Consider the following 26,493-nt stretch of genomic DNA (forward strand, 5'->3'; position numbering starts at 1 on the left):
GCCGGGCTCGAAAAGGCGTGGCGCTGCCTTCCCGTCACGGGGGTGGGGTTACGTGTGGGTGACGTGGCGGACCCTAGGTTTCGGTCGGATTTCGGCGGCTTCAGAGCCCGGGGAGGAGGCGGTGACGGTCCGGGAGGCTGTGGCAGTAGCTGCGGCGGCAGGCGGCAGACAGGAGGTAGGATTCGTCCTGAGGGCGTCTGGCCGCCGTGTAGCTCCTGGGCAGCGACTTCACCGGGGTAGCGACGGGCGGGGGAAGGGAGCCGGGAACGAGCGGGCAAGTCCTGCCGGCCCGGCTCCGGGTGAGCGAATACCACGACGTCCAATCAGGAAAGCCTCTGTTGAGAAAGACGTCGGCGTTAGCTAATGAGTGGCGCAGTCCTTCAGGAGGCGGGACTTTGGCAGGGGTGGGACTTCCTGTTTCAAATAAACACCTAGAGGTTCCCTCTCCGCCCACCGAAGTGTGTCCCCCCGCAGGAGGTCCGTCACCGTTTCTTCCCGAAGGGTCAGAGGCAACCACGGCTATGCGGGGGCCCAGTTAGGGGCTGGGGCAGTTGCACAGGCCGGGCTGGAGCCTCAGGGCCTCGGGACCTGGCTCTGGCTCCGCCTCGGGGCCCCCTACCCGCGCTCTGGCCGCCGGAGCCGAGTTGGAAGAGTCTGAGGAGGGTTCGACCCGGGCCCGGAGGAGGTGGGGCCCTTCCCGCTGCGCGCCGGCCCCGGGGTCTGCGGGTGGCCCAGGATTTGCTGGTTGGAGGGGCGTTTGTGGGGAAGGCGTTTGCACTGCTTGGGGAATGACTCTCTCCCCTCCACGACAGAGGTTATGCGTCTCAATGATCCCGCGGAAACGCTACGGGTCTAAGAACACGGATCAGGGCGTCTACCTGGGTCTCTCGAAGACACAGGTCCTGTCCCCTGCAACTGCTGGCAGTAGCAGCAGCGACATCGCCCCTCTGCCCCCCCCAGTGGCCCCGGCCCCCTCCCCTCCCGACACCATGTCCTGCCGGGATCGGACCCAGGAGTTCCTGTCCGCCTGCAAGTCGCTGCAGAGTCGTCAGGTAAGGCCCAGAGTGGGAGCCTCGCCCACATCCGGGCAGGTCTGCTCCCCACCATCAGGGACACGTGGGCTTGGGAAGAAGTTCCCCGGAGGGTCAGATTGATGGAATGCCTAAAGGGCTGCAGGGTTTTTGGATAAGGAATAAACCTAGAAAGAGCCACCCGCTGTGGGGCACGCACCTTGAATTGTGCTTGCAGTGTGGTCCTGCCGTGAGTTTGCTCTGCGACTCTGGGGAAATTAAAATTTTCAGTCTGTAAAACAGAGAGAGACGGTGGGGGAGCAGAAGGAAGTTTTCCGGATGGGCCGTTTTTATCCAAGTCATTTTGGAGTGTTTGTTTAAGAATTAGAGTCCCTAGTTTAAGTCCCCAGATTTTGACACTAAGTGGGACCTGAGTAAGTATTTTAAAATATTTTTATTGTTCAGCTCTTGTTGACGAACTTCTCTTCTCTATGGTCTCCAAGAGCTTTCGGGTTCTCCTCTTTGATGCCGATGTGAGGGATCTTTCTTTAGTGCCGCAGGTGGTTGGTTAAAATCCTTTACAGCCTTTATGTTATCTAGTTTTGGCAGCAACTATCAGAGGTGAGTGGATTGTCTTCATCTTCAGGGAGAGGAAACAGATGTAGAAGAGTTTAACTTGCGCTAATTCTGCTAATTAGTGGTAGAGTCCAGACTTGAGCTTAAGCCTGCCCGTCTTCAGATCTGGCTTCTGAACACTATTGCTGATAAATCTAGGCCAGCAGAACTGGAGAGAGCTTGGGGGGAGCGCGAGAGAGAGCTTGGGGGGAGCCCGAGAAACGTTGAAAGCTGGAAGTGGGGAGGAGGAAAGTGAAGTTTTCACCTCCGGACATTGCTTTTCAGAATGGAATCCAGACAAATAAGCCGGCCCTGCGTGCTGTCCGACAGCGCAGTGAATTCACCCTCATGGCCAAGTGAGTTGAGAGCAGCTTTGTGGCAGGGTGATACAGTGTCTGGAAGGAAGCTTGCTTTTGGTGACTTGGCTGTAAGGGCTGGGATTGGCTGTGCTAAGAGCTAGTGTGAGAATAAGCCCTCTCCCTCCCCCTTCCATGGTGTTCTCACTGTTGGTCATTTGCAGGCGCATCGGGAAAGACCTCAGCAACACATTTGCCAAGCTGGAGAAGCTGACAATCCGTAAGTATTCATGGGATCTTTTACTGGTTGTGGGATGAACCAAAGAGGGCAGAGGAGCCAGCCCCCTGAGCCTTGCCTTTGTTCTCACCCACCGTGGCTTCTTGTTTATCTCTGTAGTGGCAAAGCGCAAGTCCCTCTTTGATGATAAAGCAGTGGAAATTGAGGAGCTAACATACATCATCAAACAGGTGAGCTGCTAGGTAACTATCTGGAGAACCCAGCATTCTGTTCATCACTGCCATCGTTTTCCACTTGCCAGAGCAAGCTTCTAGAGCCAGCCCTAAACACCCTTCTCCAGTAAGTCAGTGGACACATCTGTTGACACAAACAGGAAGCGAGTCTTGCATTCTCAACAACAAGAGGAGAAGTATTCCAGCTGCATAAACCCATACTTAAAATGAGTAGGAGGCAAGTGGTACTGAAAAAAGCTTACGAAAGGCTGGCGCCATGGCTCACTAGGCTAATCCTCCGCCTTGCGGCGCCGGCACACCGGGTTCTAGTCCCAGTCGGGGTGCCGGATTCTGTCCCGGTTGCCCCTCTTCCAGGCCAGCTCTCTGCTGTGGCCAGGGAGTGCAGTGGAGGATGGCCCAAGTACTTGGGCCCTGCACCCCATGGGAGACCAGGATAAGTGCCTGGCTCCTGCCATCGGATCAGCGCGGTGCGCCAGCCGCGGCAGCCATTGGAGGGTGAACCAACGGCAAAGGAAGACCTTTCTCTCTGTCTCTCTCTCTCACTGTCCACTCTGCCTGTCAAAAAAAAAAAAAAAAAAAAAAAAGCTTACGAAAAGCTGACTGAGACAAGGGACACTGGGAAATATTTGATAGCGAAATCTGCGCTAGATTCAAGGCTTGTGAGGAGGCCGTGGAAGGACATTAAGTTGATGTCATTGCTCACATGTCAGCTGCTCAGGGAACCTTCCCCTACTGTAGTCTTTAATATACCGTCACCCAGATTTCTCCACCGTGCTCTGTTTTCTTTTTCCATAGCATTTGCACTTTCTAATACTCTCCATAATTAACCTACTGTTTGTGTTTCTTCCTACTTAACTCTTTTGCCCCCATCCCCTGAAAGAAAGAAAAAAAAAGTACTACAAGAGCAGAGATTTTTTTTTCCTGATTTTTCAGAGATGTTTTCTAAATGCCTATTACAGTGTGTCACAATTTTTTTTTAAACATTTATTTATTTATTTGAAAGGCAGAGTTACAGAGGCAGAGAGCAAGAGATCTTCCATCTGCTGGTTCACTCCTCAAATGGCCACAATGGCTGGAGCTGAGCCAATCTGGAGCCAGGAGCCATAAGCTTTTTCTGGGTCTCCAACATGGGTGCAGGGGCGCAAGGACTTGGGCCATCCTCTACTGCTTTCCCAGGCCATCAGCAGAGAGCTGAATTGGAAGTGGGGCAGCTGGAACTCAAACTGGCACCCATGTGGGATGCCGGCACTGTAGGCAGTGGATTTACCCGCTACACCACAGGGCCGGCCCCAGTGTGTCACACTTTTAGACACTCACTATTTGTTGATTGAATGAGTGGATTGGCAGAAGACTGGAAAGGTGGACTGGTGGCTAGTTATATTACTTTGCTAAGGAATGTGGAATCATCCTGAAAGTTGTGAGCTGGAAATAGATTCTGACCTGGAGCATGAGTGGAACAGAAAGGCTGCTATGGTTACCTGGTACAGAGATGATCGTGGATGAGTGTTTGGCGCAGTGGTTAAGATAGCACTTGGTACTCCTGCATCCCATCTGTGTGTGCCTGGGTTTAATGCCTGCTTCCAGCTTTTGATTCCAGCTTCCTGCTTGTGTTCACCCAGGGAGGCAGCCTAGTGATGTATTCAAGTAGCTGAGTCCCTGGGACCCATGTAGGAGACCCAGTTGGAGTTCCCAGGTCCCAGCTTTGACCTGGCCAAGCCCTGGTTACAGGCATTTGGGAATGAACCAGTGGATGGGAAATCTGAGTGTGTCTGTCTGTCTGTTTGCCTTCTCTCTGCTGTGCTGGTGGAAAAGAGCTCCATTAACTATTGGGATGATACTGCTTAGGCACTTAGGAACCAGCTCACTTGAGTTTGAACCCAGGTCTGCCACTCACGTTGTGACCTTGGTTAAGCTCCTAACTGCTCTTTGCTTCAGTCCCCTTACCAATAAAGGGGGGTAGTACTTAGAGAATTCTTTTGAGGACTCATTTATTTATTAATTGATAGCCGACATTACTGAGTGACTTTGTCGGGGGCGGTATTAATTTAGATGGGGAGATCTAGGTTGGTGTGGCTCAGAGTGATATTTGAGAACCGAATGGTGAGGAAAAGCCAGTCATCCATAGATCTGCTGGGAGTACATTCCAGAAAGTGGGAATGTAATCCAGAATGTGGGACTAGCAAAAGGAGTGTTCCTGAAATGCAGGCAGATTTGATGTCTTGATGAGCACGGAAGAGGCCAGTGTAGCTCCAGCACAGCAGGTAGGAGGTGACTGGGAGGGAGCACGTCAAAGGGCAGTGGCCGGACCAGAGAGGGCCTGTTCTAAGCCAGCCGAGGAATCTGGGTTTCATTAGTTAGTGGTAAGTTACTGGGAGATTTCTTAAGCATCCTGATTTTTGGTTTAAAAGATCACTCTGAGCCGGCGCCGCAGCTCACTAGGCTAATCCTCCACCTTGCGGCGCCAGCACACCAGGTTCTAGTCCCGGTCGGGGTGCCGGATTCTGTCCCGGTTGCCCCTCTTCCAGGCCAGCTCTCTGCTGTGGCCAGGGAGTGCAGTGGAGGATGGCCCAAGTGCTTGGGCCCTGCACCCCATGGGAGACCAGGATAAGTACCTGGCTCCTGCCATCGGATCAGCGCGGTGTGCCAGCCGCAGCGCTCCGGCCGCGGCGGCCATTGGAGGGTGAACCAACGGCAAAGGAAGACCTTTCTCTCTGTCTCTCTCTCTCACTGTCCACTCTGCCTGTCAAAAAATAAAAAAAAAGATCACTCTGGTTGCTGTGTTGGAATGGATTGAATGAAGGCAGGCTGGGAAGATGGCCGTCTAGGCTCCTAAAGGATTGTTTTTGAAAAGAGAGCTTGGGCTAGAGTGGGTTTATTTATTTTTTTTTTTAATTTTTTAAAAAAGATTTATTTTATTTGAAAGAGTTACACAGAGAGAAGGAGAAGCAGAGAGAGGGGTCTTCCATCCGCTGGTTCACTCCCCAATTGGCTGCAGTAGCTCAATGGGAATGAGTCTAGGGTTCTCAAGAGAATGACTAGCGTTGGCATACTAAATGGAAAAACACGAAAATAATTACCTAGTCTAGTTTTTTTTTTTTATTCTAGCCAATTTCTTGTACTATTTTTTTTTATTATTTTATTTATTTGAAAGGGAGAGTTACAGAGAGAGAAGAGAGGGCTTCCATCTGCTTGTTCACTCCCCAAATGGCCACAACAGCCAGGGCTGGGCCAGGTCGAAGCCAGGAGCTTCCTTGGGGTCTCCCATGTAGGTACAGGGGCCCAAGCACTTGGGCCATCTTCCTTACTTTCCCAGGCAAGAGCAGAGAGCTGGATCAGAAGTGGGACTTGAACCAGTGCCGATATGGGATGCTGGCACTGCAGGCGGCAGGCAGCCTTACCTGCTAACTACAGCGTCGGCCCTGCCTCTGGTCTTTTTCCTTTTTCCTAAGTACTGTTCAAGTAATTCGTTGGTCAGCTTGCTGAAAGATTTTGGCCTTTGAAAGTATTCTGTGACCATGAATATGGCCTCAGAGGGAAGAATAGAGCAGTAAGGTATGAAGTGGTAAACAAGTCACACATTACTTTACATCTTTCTGGCTTTTGTCTGCAAATACAAGAGCTAGGAAAATCTAAGCAGGCCCTTCTGGTCTGACTGTGATAGTCTGACTCTTGCTAGTATCTTGTACCCTGCCAGAGACCATGGGGGGAGACATCGACTGAGGACTCCTTGGTTAATGCTCTGTTTTTCTGTGGGCTCCTTTGCCAGGACATCAATAGCCTCAACAAACAAATCGCTCAGCTTCAGGATTTCGTGAGGGCCAAGGGCAGCCAGAGTGGCCGGCACCTGCAGACCCACTCCAACACCATTGTGGTCTCCTTGCAGGTGGGACCCGGGCAGGAAGGGAGGGTGTGGGGAAGGTGTCATCTTCCTAGGCTGATCCACTCTCCTTTTCTTGTAGTCAAAACTGGCCTCCATGTCCAATGACTTCAAATCAGTTTTAGAAGTGAGGACAGAGGTGAGAGTAATCTGTGTAGCAGGGGCGGGAATGTGGGGCTGGGGGCCCAAGAGAGAAATGGGAAGGGGACAAGTGTTCCAGGGGGTCGTGCAGCCTACAGGAGAGATCTCTAACAGGCCTGCTTTCCAGAGGCCTCTTGACCTTTGCCTTTCTTCCCCAACCCCAGAACCTGAAGCAGCAGAGGAGCCGGCGGGAACAGTTCTCCCGGGCACCCGTGTCAGCCCTACCCCTTGCCCCCAACCACCTAGGTAAGTCACAGGCAGTATGGAAGCTCTGAGGGGTGGGGTTCGGTTCCTCCTGCGTGTGTGACTGCATCCTCTGCCGGCTGGGATCAGGTAGGAGAATGAGGGGCATGGATATTGCCAGGCTTTGACTCTTGGACATCAAACTTGATTGCTTGTGAGGATTCATGACGCGTGCTTACATCTCCCACATGCTCAGTTTTGGGGCAGACAGAATCAGATGCAGCAGAATGACAGTGTTTGTGTATGCTTGTTTCTCATTCTCATTTAATTTTCACAACCACACTTTGAGAAAGCACCTGTCATTTTCCCCACTTAACAGGTGAGGAAAACTGAGGCTCAGAGGGTTAAATCACCTGCCCAGGGTCACAAGGCTAGTAAGTGCCAGAGCTGGGATTCAAATCCAGAACATTCGGACTTTGAACCTGCTTTTAACCGCTGAGATGTGTCCTGTCTTCTTTCTTCCCGCAGGGGGTGGTCCTGTGGTTTTGGGGGCAGAGTCCCGTGCCTCCAGGGACGTGACCATTGACATGGTGGACTCTAGGACCAGCCAGCAGCTGCAGCTCATTGATGAGCAGGTACCCAGGCTTTGCGCTGAGGAGGATCAGGTCCTCTGTGGTGCCCAGGAGAGTGTTTGGAGTGTGCCTTGGTCTGAATGGCAAGCTGGGAGGGTCCTGAAGACCGAGGCCCTACCCTGAAGATGCTCAGTGCTCACGCGCTCTCTCCCTCTCCTGAAGGATTCCTACATCCAGAGTCGAGCAGACACCATGCAGAACATTGAGTCTACAATTGTTGAGCTGGGCTCCATCTTTCAGCAGTTGGCACACATGGTTAAGGAACAGGAGGAAACCATTCAGAGGTGAGACGTTCTCTCTCTCACCCCAAACAGAAGAGCCTTCGTTTCCCTGTGGATCTGTGGCTCCGAGTGCCCTCTGATAGAGTACCGTGACCTTTTCCACTCACTCAACAAGTACTTATTGAGCACTTCTTCTGTGTCAGGTGCAGTTCTAGGTGCTGAAGGTAACAGAGGAGAATAGAACAGTAAGGTGTCTATTGCACAAGTCGGCATTATAGTTTGTGTATGGAATATGATCAGACAGCTGGGGACAACCATTAAAAATAAGCAACTAGGCGTGGGCAGTTGGCATAACAGCTAGGATACTATGTGAGATGCCCACATCCCACTTTATAGTGCCTGGGTTCAAGTCTGGCTCCACTGCTTATTCCAGCTTCTTGCTAACGTGCACTCCGGGAGATAGTAGGTGAGGGCTCAGTTAATTGGGTCCCTGCCACCCAGATAGGAGACCAAGATTGATTTTGTAGCTCTTGGCTTCAGCCTGACCCAGACACAGCCATTTCAGGCATTTGAGAAGTGAATCAGCAGGTAGGAGATTTCTGTCTGCCTTCCAAATAAAAATTAAAGAAAAAGGGGCTGGCGCCCTGGCTCATTTGGCTAATCCTCTGCCTGCGGTGCTGGCATCCCATATGGGTACCGAGTTCTAGTCCCGGCTGCTCCTCTTCCAGTCCAGCTCTCTGCTGTGGCCCGGGAAGGCAGTGGAGGATGGCCCAAGTGCTTGAGCCCTGCACCTGCATGGGAGACCAGGAGGAAGCACCTGGCTCCTGGCTTTGGATCAGCGCAGTGCGCTGGCCATGGTAGCCATTTGGGGAGTGAACCAATGGAAGGAAGACCTTTCTCTCTCTTTCTCTCACTGTCTGTGACCTACCTGTCAAAATAATAAAAAATTTAGAAATTGACAAGAACAGTTTTAAGGTAATTATAGAGGCTATACAGAGAATTGAAGAAGGATGATGTGTCAAGAAAGTAACTGAGGGGCCGGAATTGTGGCATAACAGGTTAACCCATCGCCTGCAATGCCAGCATCCCATATGGTCTCCACTTCAAGTCTCAGCTGCTCCACTTCCAATCTAGCTTCCTGCTAATGCACCTGGGAAAGCAGCAGAAGATTGCTAAAGTACCTGGCCCCCTGTACCCAAGCGGGAGACCTGGTTGAAGCTCCTGGTTCCTGACTTCAGCCTGGCCCAGCCCTGGCTGTTGGCAGCTGTTAGGGGTGTGAAACAGCGGATGGAAGATTCTCTCCCTCCCCCTCCCCCTCCTCCTCTCCCTCCCTTCCTCCCTCTACCTTTCTCCCTCCCTCCCCCTCTCCCACTCTGTAACTCTGCCTTTCAAACATTTTTTTTTGGACAGGCAGAGTGGACAGTGAGAGAGAGAGACAGAGAGAAAGGTCTTCCTTTTGCCGTTGGTTCACCCTCCAATGGCCGCCGCGGCCGGTGTGCTGCGGCCAGCGCAGCGCGTTGATCCAATGGCAGGAGCCAGGTGCTTCTCCTGGTCTCCCATGGGGTGCAGGGCCCAAGGACCTGGGCCATCCTCCACTGCACCTCCGGGCCACAGCAGAGAGCTGGCCTGGAAGAGGGGCAACCGGGACAGAATCTGGCGCCCCGACCGGGACTAGAACCTGGTGTGCCAGCGCTGCAAGGCGGAGGATTAGCCTATTGAGCCACGGTGCAGGCCTAACTCTGCCTTTCAAATAAATAAAGTAAATATTAAAGAAAAAGAAAGTAATAGAGTAGGTATATCAGACTGCATAGGAGGGAAAGCTCTGAAGAAGACATGACTTTTTTTTTGAGAATGACAGAGCTAGAAAGAGCTAGAAAGAGTGAGCCCTTGTCCACTGGTTCCCCAAATGCCTGCAACAGCCAGGACTGGGCCAGTCTGAGGCTGGGAGCTGGGAACTCCATCTGGCTGGGACCCAGCAGTCTGATAAAGGATGTGGGTGTCCCCACTGGTGTCGTAACCGCCGTGCCAAATGCTCCTGTCTTGTCCTACTTTTATGTTCTGTCATTTATCACTTTTAAACATATTGGGCCATTTACTTATTTGTTTATTTATTCATTTATTATTTGACAGACAGTGAGAGAGACACAAAGAGAAAGGTCTTCCTTCCATTCATTCACCCCCCCATATGGCCACTACGGCCGGAGCTACACCAATCCGAAGCCAGGAGCCAGGTGCTTCCTCCTGGTCTCCCATGGGGTGCAGGGCCCAAGCACTTGGGCCATCCTCCACTGCACTCCCTGGCCACAGCAGAGAGCTGGACTGGAAGAGGGGCAACCAGGACTAGAACCTGGCACCCATATAGGATGCCTGCGCCGCAGGTGGAGGATTAACCAAGTGAGCCACGGCTCTGGCCTGCTTGTTTATTTTTCATTATGTAACCTCACTACGAGGATGTAAGTTCCACAAGGGCAAGGAGCTTTGTCTATTTTTTTAAAAAAGAAAATGTTTTGTTTTACTTTTTTTATTTTTTTGACCAGGCAGAGTGGACAGTGAGAGAGAGAGACAGAGAGAAAGGTCTTCCTTTGCCGTTGGTTCACCCTCCAATGGCCGCCGTGCTGATCCGATGGCAGGAGCCAGGAGCCAGGTGCTTCTCCTGGTCTCCCATGGGGTGCAGGGCCCAAGCACTTGGGCCATCCTCCACTGCACTCCCTGGCCACAGCAGAGAGCTGGCCTGGAAGAGGGGCAACCGGGACAGAATCCGGCGCCCCGACCGGGACTAGAACCCGGTGTGCCGGGGCCGCTAGGCGGAGGATTAGCCTAGTGAGCCGCAGCACCGGCTGAGAAGATCTTTTATTCACTGGTTCACTCCCCTAACCAGCCACTTGGATGTGGCATGCAGACATTGTAACTGTTAGGCTGTAGCCTGCTCCAATTTTCTTTTTAAATGGGATGGTAATATAGACCCTATTAAGAAGATGACATATTCAGGGCCAATGTAGTGTGACCGTGGGTTAAGTTGCAGTCTGTGACACCAGCATTCCATACGGATACTAGTTCCAGCCCCAGCTGTTCCACTTATGATCCAGTTCCTTGGGAAAGCAGCAGCAGATTGCCCAAGTGCTTGGGCCCCTGCCACCTACATAGCCAGATGAATTTCCTGGCTCCTGGCTTCGACCTTGCCCAGCCCTAGCCAGTGAGGCCATTTGGGGAGTGAACCAGCAGGTGGAAGACCTCTCTCTCCTGTCTCCACTTTTTTTCTGTCGCTCTTTCAAATAAGTAATAAATAGATCTTAAAAAAATACATATAGATACAGAAATAAATAACTTGGGAAAAGGTGAGGAAGTTAGCCCTTTAGATACCAGGCAACAAGCACTCTTTTTTAAGATTTTGTTGCGTCTTTAATGAAAGAACTCTTGTAAAGGCCTTCAGTCAGGCATGCGTCTGATTAAAGAACAGCAGCTGGGAACAAGCGGGAGAAGCAGCACAGTGAGGGGAGGAGGGGTCAGTCCTTACAGTTTTCTAAGACCATCATGAGACTTTGGTTTTACTCTGAGGGACATGGGAGCTGCTGAAGATTTTTTTTTTTTTTTTTTTTTTTTGGACAGGCAGAGTGGACAGTGAGAGAGAGAAACAGAGAGAAAGGTCTTGCTTTTGCCGTTGGTTCACCCTCCAATGGCCACCGCGGCCAGCGCTGCCGCCGGTGCACCGCGCTAATCCGAAGCCAGGAGCCAGGTACTTATCCTGGTCTCCCATGGGGTGCAGGGCCCAAGCACTCGGGCCATCCTCCACTGCACTCCCTGGCCACAGCAGAGAGCTGGCCTGGAAGAGGGGCAACCAGGACAGAATCCAGCACCCCGACCGGGACTAGAACCCGGTGTGCCGGCGCCGCAAGGCAGAGGATTAGCCTAGTGAGCTGCGGCGCCAGCCACTGGGCGTGTTGAAGAATTTTGATGGGAGGTTATATAATCTGACCTGCTTTAACAAGGATCACGTTTTTTTTCTTTGACAACATTGTTGGGGGATAGTGTACAAGCAGGGAGAGGACTGCAGAGCACAGGCCTTTGCAGTAATACAGTCAAGATGTAATGGTGGCTGAGACCAGGGTGGTACCAGTGGAATTGTTGAGTACAGGATTCTCAGTATGGGTGTTTTTTAGATTTATTTATTTATTTTTATTTAGTATTTATTTTTTAGATTTATTTATTTATTTGAGAGGCAGAGCTACAGATAGAGAGAGAGAAAGGCAGAGAAAGAGGCTCATGTGCTGGCTCACTTCCCAGATGACTGCAACAGCTGGAGCTGTGCTAATCCAAAGCCAGGAGCCAGGAGCATCCTCTGGGTCTCCCGTGTGGGTGCAGGGGCCCAAGTACCTGAGCTATCATCCACTGCTTTGCCAGGCCATCAGCAGGGAGCTAGATCAAAAGTGGAGCAGCCAGGACTTGAACCAGTGTCCATATGGGATGATGGCACTGCAGGCGGAAGCTTAACCCACTACGCCATAGTGCCAGCCACATCTTGTTTCTATCTTAAAAACACATTGCGAGGGACTGGTGCTGTGGCGTCATAGGTTAAGCTTCTGCCTGCAGCGCCAGCATCCTATATGGGCACCGGTTCAACTCCTGGCTGTTCCACTTCCAATCCAGCTCTCTGCTGAAGCCTGGGAAAACAGTGGAAGATGGCACAGGTACTTGTGCCTCTGCACCCACGTGGGAGATCCTGAAGAAGCTCCTGGCTCCTGGCTTCGGATTGGCACAGCTGTGACCATTGCAGCCATTTGGGGAGTGAGCCAGCACATGAAAGGCCCCTTTCTCTGCCTCTCCCTCTCTATCTGTAGCTCTGCCTCTCAAATAAATAAATAAATCCAAAAAAAAAAAAAAAAAAAAAAAAAGAAAGAAAGAAAAAGATAGAAACAGAATCAACAGCTCGGCCGGCACCACGGCTCACTAGGCTAATCCTCCGCCTTGTGGCGCTAGCACACCAGGTTCTAGTCCCGGTCGGGGCGCCAGATTCTGTCCCGGTTGCCCCTCTTCCAGGCCAGCTCTCTGCTGTGGCCAGGGAGTGCAGTGGAGGATGGCCCAAGTGCTTGTGCCCTGCACCCCATGGGAGACAGGAGAAGCACCTGGCTCCTGGCTTCAGATCAGCGCGGTGCGCCGGCTGCAGCGCACCAGCCGCGGCAGCCATTGGAGGGTGAACCAATGGCAAAGGAAGACCTTTCTGTCTCTCTCTCTCACTGTCCACTCTGCCTGTCAAAAAAAAAAAAAAAAAAAAAAGAATCAACAGCTTGATAAGCTAAATATAAATTATAAAAAAAAAGAGGTTTTATATAGGAGCAAATGAAAGGGTAGGCTAGATGGCATCAAATATTTAAAGGGGAAATAATTTTATTTGATGTTAGACACATCCAAGAGGTAGAGAGTTGTCTGTGAGACATTTAAGTGGAGATGTTTGTAGGTAAATCAATAGATGGTGTTTAGGAGACAGGCCTGAGACAAAGATAACAATATAAGCATAACTGGGCTTTGCAGCTGGATAAAGGAGCATGTATGTGTATAAAGATGAAAATCCCTGCATCCCACGCCATTTCCCAACTCACATCTCAGTCACGGGAGGAAACTGAAAAGGAGCGAGAGTTGATGAGGGAGGAAGAAAAGTGAATGCAGTGTGCTAGGAAGCAAGGGAAGAAAATACATCAAGGGAAGAGTGAGCGGCCTGGGCAGGTTTTGCTGCTTTGTCAAGTGCAATGCAAGCTGAGAGGCAGGCATTTGGCACAGTGGTTAAAGTCACCGCTTGGGACACCTGCATCCCATATCTGAGCGCCTGGTTCCAGTCCTGGCTCCCCTGCTTCTGATCTAACTTCCTGTGGTATGCATCAGCACAAAACTGGAATCAAAAACAGGCCTGGGGCCGGCGCCGCGGCTCACTAGGCTAATCCTCCGCCTAGCGGCGCCGGCACACCGGGTTCTAGTCCCGGTCGGGGCGCCGGATTCTGTCCCGGTTGCCCCTCTTCCAGGCCAGCCCTCTGCTGTGGCCAGGGAGTGCAGTGGAGGATGGCCCAGGTGCTTGGGCCCTGCACCCCATGGGAGACCAGGAGAAGCACCTGGCTCCTGGCTCCTGCCATCGGATCAGCGCGGTGCGCCGGCCGCAGCGCGCCGGCCGCGGCGGCCATTGGAGGGTGAACCAACGGCAAAGGAAGACCTTTCTCTCTGTCTCTCTCTCTCACTGTCCACTCTGCCTGTCAAAAAAAAAAAAAAAAAAAAAAAAAAAAAAAAACAGGCCTGGGACTCAAGCCCAAGTACTCTGATGTGGGATAAGGGTGTCCCAAATGGTATGTTAACTGCTGTGTGAAACCCCACCCCTTCTCTTTTCTTTAATGTACACGTTTATGCAGTACTATAGCTTACTATGCATTAATCAACTTCTCCCCATGCCTCCTTCCTCCCTTCCCTCCCAGCCTCTGGTAATCACCATTATACTTTTGACTTCTATGAGATCACCTTTTCTGAACTCTACATATAAGAGCAGACGCTGAGTTAGAAACAGCTTTGACTTGATCCCAGGTACTCCAGCATGGGATATAGGTGTCCCAAGCAGAAGCTTAACCTGTGCCACAATGCCCACCCATTCACCTTTTAAAAAATTGCTTATTTGTTTGACAGGCAGAGTGAGAGACAGATCTTCCGCTTGCTGGTTATTTCCCAAGTGTCCACAACAGCCGTGATTAGGCCAGGCTGAAGCCAGGACCCAGGAACTCCAGCTGGATTTTCCCTTGTTGGTGGCAGTAACCCAAGTACTTGCACCATTTTCTGCTGTCTCCTAGGCACATTAGCAGGAAGCTGGATTTGGAAGCATGGAGTAGCCAGCAAACCAGTTACTCTGATACAGGAAATGGGTGTCTCAAACAGCACTTAACCTGCTATGCCATAGTGCCTGCCCTGTCCACAAACTGAATCCTTATATATGTATACATATGTATTTACACATATATGATATGACATAATCAATCTGCTGTTAAGCCCACTTGGTGGATTTTTATTTCAGATATTGTATTTTTCAGTTGTAAAACTACTATTTGGGGCCAGGATCCCATATCAGAGTGCTGGTTCAAGTCCTGGCTGCTCCTCTTCTGATCCAGCTCCCTGATAATATACCTGGGAAAGCAGCAGATGATGGCCCAAGTTGGGGCCCTGGCCACTCTCATGGGAGACCTGGATGGAGCTCCTGAATCCTGGCCTTTGTCTGGCCCAGCCCTGGCAGCTGCAGCCATTTGGAGAATGAACCAGTGAATGGAAGATTTCTTTCTCTCTGCCTCCTTCTCACTCTGTCACTCTATCAGATAAATAAATAAATGTTAAAATGAATAAATAATTGTTTGGGGCCAATGTTGTGCAGTGAGCTAAGTTGCCATCTGCAAAGCTGGCATGCCATTCAGAAAAAAATTACCATTTGGTTCTTATTAATAGTTAATGTTTCCCTTTTGAGAAATACTGTATTTTTATTCATTACAGGGATATTTTCCTTCAATTATAGAAACTGCTTAAGACCCTTGTCTGCTAATCCATATCTAAATTATCCTAGGGTTGTTCCCATTCTTTATCTCATATTAGTGTGGATCACAATTTTCTTGATAATCTATGTATTAGTCAGCTTTTCATGACTTTAAACCTGAGAGGAACAGCGTTAAAGGGAAGAAAGTTTATTTTCAGCTCAGAGTTGTAGGTTTGCAGTCCCAGGTCAGGCAGTCCTGTTAATCTGGCATCCAATAGAGGCTGGCAGTGGCACGTGTAGAGGGATGATCACGTGGCATGCCAGGAGGCAGAGACACACAGGAAACAGATCAGCTTCTATAACCAACCCTGTAGGGAAACTATCTTTTTTTTTTTTTTTTAAGAATTTATTTATTTGAAAGGCATTATATGTATGTATGTATGTGTGTATGTAGATATATGAGAGAGACATCTTCCATCCACTGCTTCACTTCCCAAATGGCTGCAATGGCCAGAGCTGGACCAATCTGAAGCCAGGAGCCAGGAGCTTCTTCCAGCTCTCCCATGTGGATACAGGGGCCCAAGTACTTGGGCCATCTTCCACTGCTTTTCCAGACTTATTAGCAAGGGAGCTGGATTGGAACAGCCAGGATTCAAACCAGTGCCCATAATAGCTATTCCACAGTTCTGGCCCCAAGAACTTCCTTTCAAAGGCAAGCTCCTAAAGACCTCCTAGTAGGCCTGCCACCCAGTTTTCCAAACCATAGCAGTTTACTAGTTTGAGGTTGTCTCACGTGTTGTAAGTGGTGAATTACAGAGATTCTGGATTCTGTTGTGTTTGCCCAGAGAATATTGACGTCTTTTGTCTTGGCAGACAATGAAATTGGCAGAACTGAGGTAGTTTTTTATAGTTTGGGGTTTATAGTTGTTACTTATGGAATTAGGGGTCTAATGGGAGATACTCAACCATCACTAGAAGCAGAACCTTGAATGAGGTCATCAGATGCAGCAGTGTAGATGTTGGTGACTTTGAGTCAGGTTCAATGGAGGAATGAGAGCAAAAGTTTGAATGGAGTGGGGTTTAAGAGAGAATAAGGAGGCCGGTGCTGCGGCTCACTTGGCTAATCCTCCGCCTGCGGCACCGGCACCCCAGGTTCTAGTCCCAGTTGGGATGCCGGATTCTGTCCCAGTTGCCCCTCTTCCAGTCCAGCTCTCTGCTGTGGCCCAGGAGTGCAGTGGAGGATGGCCCAAGTGCTTGGGCCCTGCACCCGTATGGGAGACCAGGAGGAAGCATCTGGCTCCTGGCTTCGGATCAGCTCAGCATGCCGGCCGTAGCGGCCATTTGGGGGATGAACCAACAGAAAAAGGAAGACATTTCTCTCTCTCTGTCTCTCTCTCACTGTCTAACTCTGTCTGTCAAAAAAAAAAAAAAAGAGAGAGAATAAGGGGGCCAGTGCTGTGGCGCAGCAGGTAAGGCCACTGCCTGCAGTGCTGGCATCACTTATGGACACCAGTTCAAGTCCCAGCTGCTCCACTTCTGATCCAGCTCTCTGCCATGGCCTGGGAAAGCAGTGGAAGATGGCTCAAGTCCTTGGGCACCTGCATCCATGTCAGAGACCCAGAAGAAGCTCCTTGCTTCATATCAGCGCAGCTCCGGCTGTTGTGGCCATTTGGGGAGTGAACCAGCAGATGGAAGACCTCTCTCTTTCTCTGACTCTCCTTCTTTCTCTGTGTAACTCTGACTTTCATATAAATAAATAAATCTTTAATGAAAAAAAAAAAAAAAGAATGCCGGAGAGCATCTGGAGTAAGAATAGACAACACATTTGAGGAATTTTGCTTCAAAATGGAGCGATGGCTGAGAGAAATAAGTCAGTCAGAATTTTCTGGTTTAGTTTTTTATTACAAAAGTTTTTAAATCTACCAGGAAGTTGAAGGAGCAATGATAAGCCCTCATATCTGCCATCAGATCCTATAGATGTTAATATTTGGCCAGACTTGCTTTATCTTTTTTATTTCTGAACTATCATTTCTTTTTTTTTTTTTTTTTTAAGATTTATTTATTTATTTGAAAGTCAGAGTTACACAGGCAGGAGAGGGAGAGAGAGAAAGAGAAGTGGAGCAGCCAGGACTCGAACCAGAGCCCATATGAGATGCCGGCACTGCAGGTGGTGGCTTTACCTGCTACACCAGAGCACTGGCCCCACTGAACCATTTCAAAGTAGATTCATCCCTAAATACTTTTTATTTTTATTTATTTATTTATTTATAAAGATTTATTTATTTACTTGAAAGGCATTGTTACAGTGAGGCAGAGGCAGAGAGAGAGAAGTCATCCATCCATTGGTTCACTCCCCAAATGGCCACAATTACCAGAGCTGGGCCGATCAGGAGCCAGGAGTATCTTCTGGATCGCCCATGTAGGGGCAGGGGCCCAAGGACTTGGACCATCTTCCACTGCTTTTCCAGGCCATGGCAGAGAGCTGGATCAGAAGTGGAATACCTGGGACTTGAATACCTCTGCCAGACATGTGGGAGAGCTGGATGGAGTTCCATGCTCCTGGCCTTGGTTGTTGTGGCCATTTGGGGAGTGAACCAGTGAATGGACTACCTCTCTTCTATCTCTTCTCTGCCTGACGCTCTTTCAAATAAAGTGCATAAGCACTTAAGCCATCTTGAACTGCTTTCCCAGACACATTAGCAGGAAGTGGATCAGAAGTGGAGCATCAGAGACACAAACCCAGACTCAGAGGTGGGAGACTGGTGGCAGCTTGCAAGTGGCAGCTTAACCTGGTACACCACAATGCTGGCCCTTTTTTTCTTTTTCTTTGAACATCATTATAAACTTAAAGTCATTTATTTTTTGTATTATAAACAGGGTATGGGGCCATCGCCATGGCTCACTTGGTTAATCCTCCGCCTGCAGTGCTGGCATCCCGTACGGGCACTGGGTTCTAGTCCCCGTTGCTCCTCTTCCACTCCAGGTCTCTGCTGTGGCCCAAGTGCTTGGGCACCTGCACCTGGCTCCTGGCTTCAGATAGGCACAGTGCCGGCCGTAGTGGCTATTTGGGGAGTGAACCAATGGAAGGAAAACCTTTCTCTCTCTCTCTCTCTCTCTCTCATTCTCTCACTCTCACTCTCACTGTCTGTAACTCTACCTGTCAAATAATAAAAAAACAGGGTAATCATTACTTTCATTGTGTAAATTGTTCCAAATTTGTCTAGTGAGAGCTCAGTGGTAATCTATTTGTTTTAGAGACTGAGAGAAAATAAAAATATGTTTATATAAAAGTTGGTGATCTAGAAATCAGAGGGGAAAATCCTTGAGATGAATTCCTTGAGAAGGTGAGCAGTGGGATCCAGTACATCAGGCAAGGGCTTGGCTGTGAGAGGAGCTGATAGGTGAGGAGGGCAGAGCATGTCATACAGGTGCCAAAGGTGGTAGATGAGGGAGTGGACTGTCAGGTCTCTTCAGACTGCTTCAGTCTTCTCAGTTCATTAAGAAGAAAGGCCAGGGACCCATGCTGTGGATCAGCAGTTAAGCCATTGCACCGGTTTGCTCCTGGATGCCCCACTTTCGATCCACCTCTCTGCTAATGTGTCTGGGAAATTAGTGGAAGATGTCCCAAGAGCTTGGGCTTCTCTCATCCCTGTGGGAAACCCAGATGGAGTTCCAGGCTCCTGGCTTTGGCAAATGAACAGCAAATGGAAGATCTCTCTTTCTCTGCCTCTCCCGCGCTCTGTCTGCCTTAAGTCTGTTTAAAAAAAAAAGAAGAAGAAGAAGAAGAAAGGCCACTGGTGGAGAGGATGGGGCAAAGGAGGTGTGGGAGGCTTGAGGAATGCACGGGTGGACACACTGCCTGTGGACTTACTCAAGCCTGCAGGCCAAGTCCGGGCCAGATTTTTCTTAATTCAATACAGCACCTGGCAGAGCACTTGTACCCTTGGTTGTTGATCATGTGAAACGTGTTGAACACCTGCATTTGTAGACAGCAGGTTTTTCAGCACCAGTTCTCTAAGCAGCTTTAATTAGGCAAAGTGAAGAAAACATGGGAACTCTGATGGAGTAGATGTGAGTGGAGTAGGCTTCCCGGAAGCTTTGTTGTTTACAAGCACCACAGAATGTTCTGATGAGCATCCAAGTTTGGAAACCACAGATCAAAAGGGTATTTACTCAGTTAATATATGTTGAGCACTAGCCATTTTTAAGGTACTGTGAGTACAGCTATCTTGACCCTTCAGTCGGAACGGGCTGATTCTTAATCTAGTTTGGTTGAGACCTAGTGAACCTCTTGCCAAGTTAGGCCATAAATGCTTCAGCTCCTTTGGCTAAGATGTATTTGGAACATTACAATATTGTTAAGAATTCAGTGAAACAGAATTTAAAAAGATAGTTGGGTTCCATCCCCAATGCCTATGTTTTAAGAAGTTAATTATAGCATATATGCACCCTTACATTCTAGTCTTCCTTGAGTAAAATTGACTTTCACCATCAGTGTTCTTCAGTTCATTGGTTTAGCAAACACTTGCTGCTGTGAGCCAGTACATGCAAGCTGGGACTGGGAATAGGAAGCTACAAGAGCATTCTGGTCTTTATGGATCTCACTGTCTAGTAGGAGAGACATAAATTGATAATTATAGTTCACTATGATACGGGGAAGAAGAGAAAGGGGTGAGAGAACTGAGAGTGAATACCTCTTCTAGAAGGAGTTAAAGTACTTTCCCAGAAGTGACACTGGGATAAGAGTTGCACCAAAAAGGGGAAAGGAAAGGCCATTCCATAAGGGAGAAGAGGGAGACACACCAAAAAACTTTAAAAAGAGCTTGGCAGAGTGAGGAATGCAGAGTTATTCTCTATGGCTGGGGGAGTGTGGTGCATGAAGCTGCAGAGGCAGGGCAGATCCTGTGTGCCACAGCAAGAAGTTTGCTCTTGGGAAGAGAACACAAGAGGAAGCAGATCGATACTGGATAAGGAGAATGCGGTTTCTTCCTGGCACACTGAATGTGTTCGTCATCTTTTTGTTACAACCGTGAAATACAGAAAGGTTTATTTTAGCTCACAGTTCTGGAGGTCCACTGTCCACAATCAGGTGGCCCTTTTGGTTGGGCAGTTGGTGAAGGCATTCTGCTGGCAGAGTCTTAGGGTGTCACAGCGCATCACATAGCAAGAGAGCACATACCTGTGTCTCTGTGGTCCCTCATAAAGCCACCAGGTTATAATCACGAGCTCTACCACAACGCTCTAATCTAATCACTTCCCAAGGGCTCCACCTTGAAACCATAATTGGATTAGGTCTCTACCCTTTTAGTGCCATTATCATAAGACAGTGGGGAGGAATTTCCCCCCAGTTTTTTTTTTTTTTTTTTTTTTTTTCCTGTTTTTAAAGGTTTATTTTTTATTTCCTTGAAAGGCAGAGTGACAGGGAGGAAGAGATGGAGAGATCTTTCATTGGTGGTTCACTCCCCAAATGGCCACAATGGCTGGAGCTGGGCCAGAAGCCAAGAGCCTGAAACTCCATCAGGCTCCCACATGGCTGGCAGGGACTCAAGCACTTGGGCCATCATCTGCATTCCGAGGCACATTAGCAGGGAGCCGGATCAGAAGTGGAGCAGCTGGGGCTGAACTGGCACTCATGTGAGAAGTAAAGATGTCTAGGAATTGGATCAGGGGATTGGATTAATTGGATCAGTGCCAGCAGGTGCAGTTGAAAGAAGCAACTTTGCAAAAGCATGAAAGGAAATAATAAAGTAGAGGAAATTGGTGGGCAACAGTATAGAAATTGAAGTTTTGAAAGGATGGTCTTTTAAAAATATTTATTTATTTGAAAGTGTTACAGAGAGATCTTCTATCCCCTGGTTGACTCCCCAAATGGCTACAATGGCTGGAGCTGGGCTGATCTGAAGCCAGGAGCTTCTTCTGGGTCTGCCAGAAGAAGACTGGGTGCAGGGGCCCAAGCACTTGGGTTATCTTCTGTTGCTTTCCCAGGCACATTATCAGGGAGCTGGATCAGAAGTGGAGCAGCTGGGTCTCAAACCATCATTCATATGGGATGCCGGCACTGAAGGTGGTGGCTTTACCCGCCCCAAGGAAGAATTTTTCTCCTTAACAGTACTTACTTCATTTGTCAAGCAGAGACAGAGATCAGTGTTGGTTCACTCTCCAGATGCCTAACCGAGCCAAAACTAGAAACTGGGAACTCCATCCAAGTCTCCCATGTGAGTGACAGGGACTCAACTACTTGAGCCATTATAGGAAATGAATTAGGAGCACAGCTGGAACTTGAACCCAGGCACTCTGTTATGGGGCCCGTGCAACATGAGGCATCTTAAGCAAGTGACATCTTAACTGTTACACCGAATGCCATCCCTGAGGTTATCCTTTTAATGATGATACCAGTTTGATAACTTGTTTAGGGTGGTGAGTGTCAGAATAAGTGCTGAGAAGTGATGCTTTGAGTCGATGTGATTGTCCAGCTCCCCACTACCTGGTGATCCGTGCCTGAGTCGTTTGTTAGTTGTACGCTACAACATACAAGAAATGGTTCTGTCATGCTGGCGCTGTGGTGTAGTAGGTTAAGCATCTTCCTGCAGTGCCGGTATCCCATGTTTTTTAAAAAATGGGGGCCAGAGACCAGCACTGTGGTATAGTGGGTAAAGCCACCACCTGCAATGCCGGCATTCCATATGGGTTCCAGTTGGACTCCCAGCTGCTCCCTTCCAATCCAGCTCCCTGCTGATGGCCTGGGAAAGCAGTGGAGGATGGCCCAAGTGCTTGGGGCCCTGCACCCGCACGCAAAACACAGAGGAAGCTCCTGGCTCCTGGCTTCGGATCAGCACAGCTCTGGCTGTCGTGGCCATTTGGGGAGTGAACTAGCAGATGGAAAGCCTCTTTCTCTGTGTCTCCCTCTCTCTCTAACTCTGCCTCTCAAGTAAATAAATAAATCTTTAAAAAAAGAAATGGTCTGTCATCTCTTCTCCCTGTATTAGCTGGGATTTTTCTGTAAAGGAGCTTTCTCCCCCTCTAAGTTATCACTGTAGAATCATAAATTTCTTTGTTTTTATTACATGTACTATATCCCATCATTAGTCTTTATGCTGATCGGGTTTCCTAAATCTGGCCAAATAGAGCCACATCATGTCTGTTTCTGTGTCCTCTTCACATGACCGTATTACTCTTTTTTTTTTTTTTTTTTTTTTTAAGATTTATTTATTTGAAAGGAAGAGTTACAGAGAAGCAGAGGCAGAGAGAGAGAGAAGTCTTCTATCTGCTGGTTCACTCCCCAAATGGCCGCAATGGCCAGAGTTGGGCCGATGATCCAAAGCCAGGAGCCAAGAGCTTCTTCTGGGTCTCCCATGTGGGTGCAGAGACCCAAGGACTTGGGCCATCTTCTACTGTTATCCCAGGCACATTAACAGAGCGCTGGATCAGAAGTGGAGCAGGGGCTGGCACTGTGGCATAGCGGGTAAGCCGCCGCTTGCAGTGCCAGCATCCCATATGGGCGCCAGTTCTAGTCCCAGCTCTTCCACTTCTGATCCAGCTCTCTGCTATGGCCTGGGAAAGCAGTAGAAGATGGCTCAAGTCCTTGGGCCCCTGTACCCACATGGGACCCAGAGGAAGCTCCTGGCTCCTGGCTTTGGTTCGGCGCAGCTCTGGCTGTTGTAGCCAATTGAGGAGTGAACCAGCAGATGAAAGATCTCTCTCTGCCTCTCCTTCTCTCTGTGTGTCACTCTTTGAAATAAATAAATAAATCTTCTTTTTAAATTTTGTAGATTATTTATTTATTTATTTATTTATTCAACAGGTAGAGTTACAGAAAGAGAGAGACAGAGAGAAAGGTCTTCCTTCCATTGGTTCACCCCCAAAATGGCCGCCACGGCCGGTGCTGCACCACTGCCCTCCTGGGCCACAGCAGAGAGCTGGACTGGAAGAAGAACAACCGGGACTAGAGCCCGGAGCCCATATGGGATGCCGGTGCCGCAGGCGGAAGATTAGTCAAGTGAACCACGGCGCCGGGCCCAAAAAAATAAATCTTGAAAAAAAAAGTGGAGCAGCTGGGTCCCGAACTGGTGCCCATATGGGATGCCAGCACTGCAGATGGCAGCTTTATCCTCTACAACACAGTGCCAGCCCCACCCTATTACTCTTAACCATAAAGTTTTGGGGAAACAAACTCAGAAAACTAAAATCTCAAATCTAATCATGACCAAGAAATCTTTCTAGTTCTTGGGCTCATGTTGTAAGTCCAGCAGCCACCTGTTTTACGTCTCTCCTTTTCATACTCCCCTTCTCATCCTCTCTTATCATTTCTTCACCTCTCATGTCATTTCATGTCCTTTCTGTGCAGACTCACTCCAGCTTCTTACCACTTGATTGCTTATAACCTCCTCCCTCTCTCTCTCCCCCGCCGTAGGCATTCTTCTGCCCTCCTCCATTTGAAAATGTCCCCTCTCTGTTTTCTTCAGTACTCTTCCCATGCTGTTATTTTCTGCCCTATTCATTTCCATATTCTAAGTCTCCTGTTACTTCTCATGAATACTGCATTTATTCCCAATTTTTTTACCACCAGAGTTACCATCTATTAGTTTTCATTCATGGATTCTTTTCTGAAATCTTATCATGCAAGATTGTATTTATTGTTTGTCCATCATTGTTAAGAAAACCATTCCTAATTGCCAATATGAGCTTTACTTATATTAGATGACAGGTGCACCCACAGTGAGAAGTGTAATTATAGCTAAAACCTAGGAGACCTGGTATTTAGTTAGCCTGTAAGAGTGAATCACAATTCAGGCTCCTGTATTGGAGACACTGAAATGTGCTTCGCACAGTCCTCATGACCGGATTCCCAAGACTTTGGGTTTGCTGCCATCAGCCTGCCTTTTCTTATCATTTTCCTCCTGGATTGTCAGGCTTCACCATCTTTCCATACTCAGAGCTTGTAAAGGTCTCTATTCCTAGAGACTTCCTTTGCAAAGACCAAGGTTTGTAATTGGATTTTAGGATTACATGCAGGTTCACCAGAGAAAGTTTTCATTTCTTTGGTATCATTTTAAGAGAAGGTCCTGGGCTGGCGCTGTGGGTGAAGCCATGTTCTACAGCACTGACATCCCATATGAGCAAGTCCCAGCTGCTCCATTTCCAATCCAGCGCCTTGCTTATGTGCCTGGGAAAGTATCAGAGGATGGACCAAGTCCTTAGGCCCCTGCACCAACGTGGAGAGACCCAGAAGAAGCTCCTGGCTCCCGGCTTCAGCCTGGCCCAGCCCTGGTAGTTGCGGCCATTTGGGGAGTGAAACAGCAGATGGAAGACATCTCTCTTAATCTCTCCTTCTCTTTGTAACTCTGCCTTTCAAATAAATAAACCTTAAAAAAGAGAGAGACAGTTCCTTCCTTTGAGGACTTTTCTATAGTCTGGAGAGACAAGTTTTGCTTGTGTAGGGCTTTTCTTATCCCCTGTCTTCCTATTGAGTTTTTCTTCCTCTTTCCCTCAGACCGAGGATTTCCTGGCTGTAACAATCTCTGAACTCCATCCCCCACCACACACACACACTTATTAGAAATGTAATACATGTTCATTAGATAGAAATCAGTGAATACTGTCAAGCAAAATATAATAGCTAACTATTGGCTATTATACTTAGGGGCTTTTGTTTTTTAAAGATTTTATATTATTTATTTATTTGAAAAGCAGAGTGACAGAGAGAGACACAGATCTTCCATCACCTGTTTCACTTCCCAAGTGGCTACAACGGCCAGGCCAAGGTCAGGAGCTAGGAACTCCTTCCACGTCTACCATGTGGATGACAGGGGCCCAAGGACTTGGGCCATCCTCTGCTGCCTTCCCAGGTGCATTAGTAGGAAGCTAGATCAGAAGCTGAGCAGCTGGGCCTCAATCCTGCACTCCAGTAGGAGATGCTATAGCTTAACCTACTGCACCACAATGCCGGCCCCTTTGGGGCCCTTCCGGTTTAAGGCTTTTATATGTTAACTCACTGTTAGCCTGAGAGGAGGTAGGGTTTGTGAGACGAGGAAAGCAAGACTTGAGGTTAAGTGACTTAGGAGTCCTGAGCTATCAAGTGGCAGAGCTGATTTTCAAACGGAAACCAAGTCTTGTTTATATGACCCTTCAGAGTTTCTTCTGTACACAAAAATGGGATCAAATTCTGTGTGTACACTTTTTACTTCTGCATACTGTGACCATCTTACCATTGTCAATAAATAGACTTTGACAGCATTCTTTTTTAATCCAGTGTCCTTCTGTTTCCTCTTCTCCCGGCCCTGTCCCCAGGATCGACGAGAACGTGCTAGGAGCCCAGCTGGATGTTGAGGCCGCCCATTCAGAGATCCTCAAGTACTTCCAGTCAGTCACCTCCAACCGGTGGCTCATGGTCAAAATCTTCCTCATCCTCATTATCTTCTTCATCATCTTTGTGGTCTTCCTTGCCTGAACCCTCTCCACTCTGAGGCACTTGTGGGGGTTTGGGGGACCCTACTGGGAGGGCAGGTGGCCAGTGCTGCCACTGAGCCTGTGCAGGGTGCTGGGGAGAAAGGCCTTATTTCCCTGGAACTGCTAAGAATGGCCACTGCCCATGATCTCCCCACCCCTTGCCTCTGGCCACTCTGTCCTCCCCTTACTACCCTCAGGCCCTTGAAACACACGGTTCTGGATTTGGACTCTGCTGTGAAGTGGCTGGAAAGGAGCGGAGGCCAGCTGAGGGCTCGTGGGGGTGTCTCCACTAGGAGGTTTTATAAACCCTCCCCAGCATCTCCCAGTGGGAACTGTGGCAGCGGGGAAAATGATGCCCTTCCGCAACTTCCTGAGAGTGAGGAAAGGAAGCCAGACTGTCCCAGGGACCAACTTTCCTGTCTGGGCTAGAACTTGAGCTTCTTCCTCTGCACCATGGGAGACAGGGGGCCCTGAGCCCTTCAGCTGCCTGCACAACCCCTGACAGCAGCTGCTGGTGACTCTCAATCCGCCAAATATGCTGCAGCCGGTTTTCTCCCAATTACAGCAAGACTGTCAGCCTCACTCGCCATGTCGTCATTTCTGGGTGGGAGCTTCAAAGGGCGTGGGCAGCAAGTGGAGTGAGCGCACCGCGGAGCACCAGCACCGGAAGGATTGGGCTGTTGGCTCCGAGGGTCCCCACAGCGTTGGGGCTGTGTACACACTGCTTTGCCTCTAGGCAGGAGGTAGCCAAGTACAGTGGCACCTCATTAGCCTAGAAATTTCCTTTCGAAAGCGGGAGCAGGATCCCAGAAGGGGTACCTGATTGGTGGCAACTTCGGGAGCATCTCAAGCAGTGTTTGGTCCAGTTTCATCTGTGTCCTCCAGGCTTTTGGTCCTAATTCTTTCTGGAGCTGATTGAGGCAGGAGTTCTGCCTGCTGCCAGAAGGTGAATTGAAGAATGTTCCCAGCTCCGGCTAAGGCTGGCTCTCCTCCAAGCCAGACACAGGAGTCTGGAGGAGAGGCAGCACAGAGTACTCTCCAAGGAGGTCAATGAATTTTCATTCCCCACCAGGACCCACAACTCCACCATCTGAGATCACTAGCGCCCCCATCTG

General features: G+C 49.2%; 1 protein-coding gene across 15 annotated transcripts; it reads left to right on the top strand.

Annotated features, from left to right (window-relative positions):
* The first annotated feature begins 54 nt into the window (after positions 1-54).
* On the top strand, positions 55-25,960 carry STX5 (syntaxin 5). 15 transcript variants are annotated; one of them, XM_008274356.5, is made up of 11 exons: positions 55-175; positions 813-1,052; positions 1,911-1,981; positions 2,146-2,201; positions 2,319-2,389; positions 6,159-6,275; positions 6,352-6,408; positions 6,575-6,656; positions 7,122-7,228; positions 7,388-7,509; positions 25,220-25,960. In XM_008274356.5, exons 2-11 carry the CDS (start codon positions 828-830, stop codon positions 25,377-25,379), a joined length of 1,068 nt encoding a protein of 355 aa, XP_008272578.2. In that variant the 5' UTR covers positions 55-175; positions 813-827; the 3' UTR covers positions 25,380-25,960. The 15 variants fall into 15 exon arrangements, with proteins under 15 accessions (XP_008272578.2, XP_051689151.2, XP_089182263.1 ...); XM_051833191.3 differs by lacking the exon at positions 25,220-25,960 and adding an exon at positions 22,734-25,165; XM_089326137.1 differs by lacking the exon at positions 25,220-25,960 and adding an exon at positions 20,918-21,889.
* Positions 25,961-26,493: the final 533 nt, after the last annotated feature.

Source organism: Oryctolagus cuniculus, chromosome 1 (genome assembly GCF_051225735.1).
Source record: "Oryctolagus cuniculus isolate XC-2025 breed Fujian yellow rabbit chromosome 1, ASM5122573v1, whole genome shotgun sequence".
NCBI classification, from domain to species: Eukaryota; Metazoa; Chordata; class Mammalia; order Lagomorpha; family Leporidae; genus Oryctolagus; species Oryctolagus cuniculus.

Bases quoted from the DNA above. Each gene is read 5' to 3' on its own strand.
- STX5 (XM_008274356.5), top strand. From the start codon at position 828: ATGATCCCGCGGAAACGCTACGGGTCTAAGAACACGGATCAGGGCGTC. The intron at 1,053-1,910 runs GTAAGGCCCAGA...ATTGCTTTTCAG, and splicing joins AGTCGCTGCAGAGTCGTCAG to AATGGAATCCAGACAAATAA. The intron at 2,390-6,158 runs GTGAGCTGCTAG...CTCCTTTGCCAG, and splicing joins TAACATACATCATCAAACAG to GACATCAATAGCCTCAACAA.